We start from the raw sequence: 8,840 nt of genomic DNA on the forward strand, positions 1-8,840 counted from the left end.
ACCACTTACTCTCAACAAAACAACCGATCTGACTGACCACTACCTACTCTCCAAACTGATCTGTAGCAGCGCCGCATGTTGGTCCCTCTGCTGACATGATCTCAGTTTTAGGGAGACATGGCAAGCTCTAACTTTTATGATCTGTGCTGCTTTTACTAATTGGTGATTTGTTTCGGGCCATGTGTCTGTGCAGGACCTCTTTATTCACCAGTGTAAGGATCTGCATTCTTCACTATGCTGAAAGCACCCAGCAGAGTTTACAATGAAAATGACCACAAACAGCAGCATTCAGTTAATTTGCACCCGTGTTTTCAAAAACATTTTCCCCTCACTTAACCTTTCAAATGTTAAATTTTAATCAAGATTACATTAACGTTTATAACCTCATCTTATCCATCTGTAGCTGAGCTTTTCTCATTGTCTCAAACAGGACCACTGACCACAACCAAAGCACATGTGACTTGCACGGCACCATGGTAAACTGGGGGAAATGAAGAATTAATTTAGCTGTTTCTTTGTCAATCAAATTCCAGATTGTGTTTGTGTAGTTTTCTCTAACTTTAAACGGGTTCTGTGTGCGTTAATTGCTCCTTTCTCTTTTGAGGAAAGGATTCCTGGTTCTACGTGGCCTCCAGGAAGAAAACATCAGGTTTCCACTGCAGGAATTTCAGGGTAATTTTAAGGGGCCAGGGCTGTTGGTGCATGTCTCCACTGTAGAAACCTGCTACAGGTTACAGCCCCAAATATTGGGGTTGATGTAAACCTGTAGTCTGGAGTTTAAGGTTTGCTCAGTGCTGACTGGGAGCAGGATGTGACGGCATCAGAAATGACCAGAACAAGCTTCCAGAACTTCTTCACTCACAGCATCACCAACCACCAGTACACCAACACAACAAGCCAGAAAAGCATCAATCACCGTGGCTTCTTCTACATCTTTGATGTTTTCTTTGTTATAATTTTTGGCTTCTGGCGGCTCTCCCGGTTGTAACTGTTGCACAATGAATCCACGGCGATCGAAACTGGCGACATTGTGAAGGGGCCCTGCCTCGCAGTGGAGACACGAGCAGCGTAATTACCAGGAACTCCTGCAGTGGAAACCCGCCTGTAGTTACTCACTGTTCAAAAAGATGCTTCCCAACCTCAGCATCCACAGCACTTAAGGGGTCATCCAGGAGATAGATGTCCGCATCTTCATACACAGCCCTGACACACGCACAGACACACACTTTAGAAAAACCTGCACGCTCAACTTGCCACATCAACAGTGGAGTATTGCTTTTTCTTAGACCGCTCTGACCTCGCCAGGTTTACACGAGCTTTCTGCCCCCCGCTGAGTGTGGCGCCTCTGTCACCAATTAGCGTAAGGTCTCCACTGGGGAGCAGATCCAGGTCCTGGGGTTGAACACAATGGAAGACGACAGTACAATTACAGCAGCCTTCTGGGACGTCTTTATGCTGCAGTTGCCGGTGCTCAGAGCTCAGCTCACCCTCTTTAACGCACAGGCTTTCAGGACCGTCTCATACTTGTTGGGGTTCAGCTCTCTCCCAAACAAGATGTTACTGCGGATGGTTCCAGGAAAAACCCAGGGCTGTTGGGCTGCATACGTCACTCGACCTTTGGCTTGGAGCATTCCAGAATCATGAGGCAGCTCCCCCAGAATGGCACTCAACAGGGATGACTGTGAAAACAGCGATGTCACGGAGAAGCGGGCCACACTGAATGACTTCATTTGGAGTCTGCGTCAAACTATGAACTGATCTGCACATCTGCACCTACTCCAGCCTGAAGCTAAGGACATCTGTGCACTGACCTTTCCAGCCCCAACTGGGCCAATTACAGCGAGAAGCTGCTGTGGCCCCACAGTGATGGAGATGTTCCTCAGACTTGGAGCGTCCATACACTGATTTGGAACAAACAATCACACAACCAAGTCAAACTCAAGTGCTCCGTGCTCTTTAGCACAAAGCATCCCGTTATGTCTGGCTTCTCACCTTGTCCCAGAAGCAGGTTACATTCTCCATCTTAATGAGACCTTCCGAAGTCTTTGTTTCGTCCAGAGGATGCCATGTGTTTCTGCTCTTAACTTCACCCAGAAGAAGAAAATTCTGGCAGAGGGGGAGCATTAAAAGATCCTGACTATCAATATAGATTATTGGGAGTCTGACATAACCCCAATGCTGCTGTTTCCAAGACGCGACGCAAGGAAACAGTTGGAACAAAGAAGATCCAATACAATATAACAAAGTCCAGGATAAATTACAACCAACAATCAATGAATCAATGTCCAGCTGTGTACTCAATCTCATTTTGACAACTTAAAGCAGCTTTGACAAAGCAGAGGAACCAGAAACCATACCTTAATCCTGCGTATGCTGACCGCTGTCTCTGACAACCGTTCCACAGCCAGAGGGAAGAAGAGGGTGACCGTCAGTTTGATTGTTCCGTACAGGGACACTGTGACGAACACGGTGCTGGCGGTGATGGCGTTTCCCAACAGAACATAGATGGTAAAGGTCACAAAGACAATGATCTTGCTGCTGGCAAAGAAGGAGGCCATGTTGAGTCCTCGCAGGTAGGAACTTTTCATTATTTGACTGATTTCTTCCCTGGAAGAATACAAGAAAACGTGCAGTTTAACAGAAGAGTGCTGCAGCTCTGTGCTAAATCAGAGATGATTAAAATTGTTCAAAAACTGTTAAAATGATGCTCCAAGAAACCAAAGTCTCCTTAATCAGAATTCTCACCTGAGCCCAGTAAACCTTTAATGCACTCAAAATGATGGCAATCACAACGACAGCTGAGTGGTTCATTAACTAGGGAAGATGACAATCATTGACTTCGTCGTGCACCTTACACACTGCTGCCTCCTGGGTGAAGGGCTCAAAGATTCAGGGACATTTCTGCTATTTTAACTTGAGCTTTTTTCCCCCCATTTCCTGCAATTTCCTGTAAAAATCTTGTGGAATGTTGTTTCAGTTGTGCATTCGTCAGTGGTGAATAGAAGCTTCTGCCTGCCTCCACCTTCATGGCAACTGTTGCACATCCTGCAGATGTTCTTCCTGGTCGACTATGGTGTGATGCAACAACCACCAGTGGGAGATCACACACGCAGTGTTACAACACCTGCCGATACGTGGTCGGACTCCTCCCGTCTGAACCATCTCACCAACTAGGTCAGGTTTTGATACATGTAAACTTGCTGTTATAGCTCATTTTGACTTTATGATTCAAAATGTGTGTCAGAAATGGAGGCTGTCCTGACTGCAACACTTCTGTCCTCATGGTGTTTGCTTGTTTATGCTGTAGGAAGACTTCTGACTCTTGTGCTGCTAATCATGAGCCTTTCGTACTTTTCAACTGGCCATCAAAAATCAAAGATGTCATTGAAATCAAACACAAGAAGAAAGATGAACTGATTTTGGCTATGCTTATTTCCCAATAATCGAGGTGTCAGCAGAAAGAGCATTTGCCAAATTATTTTTTCTTCAAATATAAGAATTTGCTCTTCTAATGTTAATTTCATGTTGAGATAACCACTGACTTCTAATCACATCGATAATGGCTTCACTTCATACAGGTGGACGATTCATGTCTTGTGTTGGCCATCACCAAAGGCAAATTTGCACTACGGTTAGGCTGCACTCCATGACTGATAGAAGAGCATTGATGGACTTTTGGCAACAGACTTTTGTACCGGATGAGTCAGCTGATAGTTTTCCAACCTATAATTAGTCTTACTGGAATCGTCGTTGTGACAATCATGTACAAAGTGATAACACATCCTCTCCCAGCCTTTTCCTATGAATATCACACTCCCAAGCCGATTGTTTGTCTTTTAACCGGTAAGCTGTCACACTCTGTGTCTAATTACTGTGACTTGGGTCATCTTTATTTTACAACTTTCAGGCATTTTAAAAACAGTATAACCACCACAAATGTCTGGTAATAATTCCAAATGGCTGTTTAGAGTCGCTTCCATTAACATTCTGATGCTGAGTTTGACCATCAATGCATCCTGTAAGTGTTGCTGTCCACGATTGGGTAATTAGACAGGATTTTGTGTATCTATGGGATGCGTAGCTCCTGTATTCAAGGGTTAAAAATCGGCAGTTCAGTAATGTCAGGATCTAAATATTAAAACGTGAGTTTCTCCAACACAAAATAAAGCATTGTTGTCTGACATTATATTATAGTCATTTAGCAGACACTTTTGTCCAAAGCAACTTACAGTGAAGGAAGGAAGGAAGAGAGAGTTGCCCACGTTCTGACTTCGATTGGGATGTTGTTCAACCCTCGGGTAAAAAAGGTATGAAAATAGTCTGGATTGCCGTGCCTCTACAGACGGCAGTGCAGCTGATGCTTATGTGCAGGACTGTTAAAGGAAGAGGGAGCAGGTCCTGTTAGGACTCTGTGGGTCAGTAGAAGTGACCTGAACCTAATGTGGGCAGCTACAGGGAGCCAGTGGAGCTCTATCAGCAGTGGGGTAACATGGGCCTGCTTTGGTTGGTTAAAGACCAGACACGCCAACACATTCTGGAGCGTCTGAAGCAGCTTCACCACACACATCAGTGCACAACGCGGCACAACTGTGAGACTGAGGCTACCCTGAATAAGTACCCGGATAGAGATGTGGTGGATGACCATCAGCTGATGAGAAAATGAGAACTGAAGGCTGAGCAGCTGCTCAGTCTTAGGAACATCTCAACAATGAGTCATTGACCATAAAAACTAACTAGCATAAAAACTCGTTGACATGTATTTAAGGTCACTCAGACAAACAGGTTCTGCTGATGGAAGATCCCATCAGTCTCAGTAAACATTAACATCTAGTAAACGTTAACTTCTTCCTGACCTTCTGACCTCGGTCACCAGAGCTGAGAATGGTTTCTCCCATGCGTACATCTTGATGATCCTGATGCCAGACAATACTTCGTTCATGATGCGGATCCTTTTATCAGCCAGGGTGGCCGATTTGCTCCTGAATAGCAAATAAAAATAAACTAGCCTCATAATACTGCAATAAAACAAACTTTGGCCATATTAGTGATGTTAACGTAGCACAGATCCACTTTCAATTTCCATTTGAGCTCATGACAGTTGTGGAAACAGGAGGGATGAGCTTGCTGCTTTGTTTTGTATTTACTTCAAACATCACTGTTAACATTTTTTTTTCCATTACTTACCTGAAGATACCAAAAAGCTTTCCAAACCAGGTCTGTAAAGGCAACATGATGACGATAGCTCCCAAACCTGCTAGACATGATAGACCAACTTCGTACCAGAGAAGAATAATGATCACCAATGCTTGAAGTGGTCCCAACCACAAATAATGCAGTTCCAGGGTGATCTACAAACAAAGAAAAAAATATAAACTCCAGTCTGGAGGCGTGGAACTGATCTGTCTGTGAAACAGACTTGATGGCAACAAGAACTTTATCATGGTACCTCATCAAAATGATTGACATCATTTGCGAGGAGGTTGACAATCTGCCCGGTGGTTGTAAGACCCATGGACTCACTGCTGAGAGCCAGAGCCTGCAGAGACAAATGGTCCAGATTAACAAAGTAACCCACTCAGATTGCCACAAGATCTGCCAAAGTCTTCCTACCTTCCTGTAGATCATGTGACAAAGTGCCACCCTTATCTTCATGCCCAGTCTCAGGACAGTGTAATAGTAGAGATGTTGGAGGATGGTCAATCCGAAGGCAGAGAGGGACAATGCAGAAGCATAGACGTAGGCCATGATTAGACCTTTCTGGTCTTCTGGGTCGTAGTTCTCAAAATAGTGGATAATATTCCACAGAAGAAGTGGCTGAAACACTTTAATTGCCTCCTTCGTAACAGAAAGACACGTCAGAACTCCTCATCTATCCCGGAAATCAATTGCTTCTCAATAGCGTCAACAAATATCTCCATGAATTTACCAGTGAAAAAACAAAGAGCCCAGTCATGGCGTAGGCCTTGCCATAGCACCTTAGAAGAACTCTGGATAGGCTCGGCTTCTTCAGTTCCTTTGTGGCCTTTTTAGATTCACAGTCCCATAACCTGCAAAAAGGATGTTCAGGATTTTACCCTGCATGACACTGAAATGGGAAGATTCACGTCAAGGCCTTTGGCCTTATTGTCCAGATAAAATCACAATACTGCAAATATGCATCCCTCCACAGGTTCCATGTCTTCAAATGTGATACTTTCAAATGCAATCATTTTAAAAACATAAATGCTATTCATTATCTCATATTGTAGCATACCCTGCGATTACCACCGCCATTTAAACATAGTGACACAACATTACTGAAGTACCTCTGCAGCTCCTCTCCAACTGTCTCAGATTGATCCTCTGGAAGAATGTTGTACATATCATTTTCCTCTAGCATCCGTTTCTGACTAAGGTTTAGAAGAGGGTTTAGCCAGCTGGAATAGTGAAATGTTCAAATGAGAATTTCTGGGATAGCAAAAATAGAATCATTATACCATAAAAGGTAGGCTTATGTAAAACTGCTTTAAGTTAATACACAGCCTGCACATTCCACTTTTTATTTCAAATCTGTTTCACTTTTATCATGAACATAAAACTGATTCTTTGAATCACCAAACAAAAACAAAAAAACACAAGGTACACTGCTGATTCAGCACAATACATTCAATCCTAGGTACACTAGAATTTTTGATACACATTATGAAAATGTTACACCATTTTTAACGGTTTCTAAAGTCCTCAGATAAATCCAGAAACAGGTCAGAGAGAAATACTGTAGCTTCAGTAACCGCTTTATTAATGTTAAAATTATGAAATACAGACATTGATCATAAAGGCAAATACATTTTGTGGTGCGCTTTAATACCTGCTTAAACTTGTCATTAAATTAAAAATATATTCACTGTTCGTTAAAGACAATAACTATTAACCCCCCATAAAAGATTATTGCGCTGCGACTGTCAGCATTAGAGAGCCGATCCCATTTTCCTTTCCTGCACCGCCTGCTGCCATTAAGAATATTGTGTTTTCCAATAACTCACCACAGACAAAGCTTTGAGAAAAAACCTGCGGCTGCCAGCGGGTTGTCTCGTCCACCTAACTTTCGGACCATAATTGCCGACCAACACGTCAGTGGAGATCTTGAGACTATTTGTGCGCACCACTGTGTCAGGTTCGGAGACGCGTGTTTAAACACACCAGTAGACCGGCAAAGGCATTAACGTCCGACGAAAGTTTAATCTACATGTCGTGTACGACGCGCGCACTCACGCACGCAACGAGCGGATCTTGACGGCTGACAGCATGAACCAAGTAAAAGTTCCGCGCTGACGCTCAACGTGGACCGGGCTTCAACTTCAAGGCGCCGCCCACATTGAGCCACGCCCACTATTTTGACTCAACCAGCGCGGCGATGCAGAAATGTTTCACAGACAAACATACTGTACTATTACCGATAATGCATTGTAAAGAAATGATATGCATGATTGTATATTTAATACTGAGTGCCATATTATCTTAGCAGCATTATAAAAGTATTAGGGGCAACAAGTTTCAGTATAAACTTGAATACAACGTTTTTGTTAACATTGAAAAAAACCTGAACATGAACACAGCCTTTAGTCATGGGAAACACGGCCACAGCCCCCCTGTGTCTTATTCTGCAAATCGTTGATGTCATTCTTCGGAGAGAAAAAATGCCAAAATCAACCAACAACTGTTGCTCCTGCCACAGCACAGAAACAGACTAAATCAAATTCACCAGTGACCTTCTACTCGCTGCTGACTCTAGTTTCCGCTCAATCCTCACTCTTCTCCACCTGAATGCAGCTTTGACAACATCTTCCACACCATCCTCATGGATAGACCTTCTGACCTTGGCATCAGCGGAACACCCCTCCTCTGCCAGAGGTCATATCTCTCCAGCCGCACTCCCCTGCCCAGAATTCCCACCAACACATTGCAGACACGACCCAGCTCCAACTGTCCATGACCCCCCTCCCTTCAGGTGAAGACACGGGGTATGATCCTCAGACATCTCACTCCAATTCCAGCCCAAAAACGATGACCCCTACGCCCACCTTCAATGCACCAGCCGTGTCTGCCCCTCCCTCACATCCAACTTCACTGCCATCCTCATTCTCTCCTTGATCAATTCCTGCATTGACTATTTCAACTCCCTGTTCTTTGGTACCCCCCTTAAATCTCTCCATCATCACCAGCGAGTCCAGAACTCTGCAGCCAACATCATCTTCAGAGGGCCTCCACCCAGGTCCAGCTCTCCCCAGTTTGATAGATAAATTGCGTGCAAGCAACAAGAAAAACCTGCTGCAGCCTGCAGACTAGGATTTGCATCAGTTGGCTACTGAATTTCAGCACTATATCAAACATAAAGGTACAGGAGAACTAAGCAGCAACAACAGCGCCATAAGGAAAACAACTTATTAATAATGACTGGTGACAATGAATGGTAAACTATATTTTCAATACCAACTATAACAACACGATAGAATGAAATATCAAATAAGACTGGACATAAAAGTCAAGATATGAACTGTGTAGAATATATCTCATTACAGAACTAATGTAGTCTGTTTATTGGCTCACAGAGTTTATTTGTGGAATTATATTAATCGATGTAGCAAATATATAGTTTGATTTTTATGATTTTGTAATCATAAAACAATGAATTATTACTTATTTTAGTCTATATAACTGTGAGACATTGGGAAACAGTGCATATTTGTATGTATAGGTAGAAGTGGGGGTTGACCTCTGGTCATGAGACACGATGTCCCAGACCCAGATGCATGGGACCCCCCCCCTTTCCTGCTTTCAACTGAAGAAAAACTGATGCCCTA

The 8,840-nt window shown here is 43.5% G+C and overlaps 1 protein-coding gene and 1 long non-coding RNA gene across 2 annotated transcripts in view; one reads left to right on the forward strand and one right to left on the reverse strand.

Annotated features, from left to right (window-relative positions):
- Positions 1–8,418, reverse strand: part of LOC101074046 (multidrug resistance-associated protein 4-like) — a 17,424-nt gene extending 9,006 nt beyond the window's left edge. Inside the window, exons 1-13 of the mRNA XM_029839582.1 lie at positions 7,023–8,418; positions 6,306–6,416; positions 5,927–6,047; positions 5,611–5,835; positions 5,447–5,536; positions 5,185–5,348; positions 4,854–4,979; positions 2,358–2,607; positions 1,993–2,106; positions 1,812–1,901; positions 1,488–1,679; positions 1,298–1,392; positions 1,117–1,203 (exon numbers count right to left, since the gene is read on the reverse strand). Of these exons, the coding sequence (XP_029695442.1) occupies positions 1,117–1,203; positions 1,298–1,392; positions 1,488–1,679; positions 1,812–1,901; positions 1,993–2,106; positions 2,358–2,607; positions 4,854–4,979; positions 5,185–5,348; positions 5,447–5,536; positions 5,611–5,835; positions 5,927–6,047; positions 6,306–6,416; positions 7,023–7,093 (1,736 nt within the window). The 5' untranslated portion in view covers positions 7,094–8,418. The remainder of the gene's footprint in view (positions 1–1,116; positions 1,204–1,297; positions 1,393–1,487; positions 1,680–1,811; positions 1,902–1,992; positions 2,107–2,357; positions 2,608–4,853; positions 4,980–5,184; positions 5,349–5,446; positions 5,537–5,610; positions 5,836–5,926; positions 6,048–6,305; positions 6,417–7,022) is intronic.
- Positions 2,438–4,182, forward strand: LOC115250593 (uncharacterized). Its single transcript, XR_003889154.1, has 3 exons — positions 2,438–2,573; positions 2,978–3,174; positions 3,579–4,182. It is a non-coding gene; the product is annotated as an uncharacterized lncRNA (long non-coding RNA).
- Positions 8,419–8,840: the final 422 nt, after the last annotated feature.

Source organism: Takifugu rubripes, chromosome 8, assembly GCF_901000725.2.
Source record: "Takifugu rubripes chromosome 8, fTakRub1.2, whole genome shotgun sequence".
In the NCBI taxonomy this organism is placed as follows: Eukaryota; Metazoa; Chordata; class Actinopteri; order Tetraodontiformes; family Tetraodontidae; genus Takifugu; species Takifugu rubripes.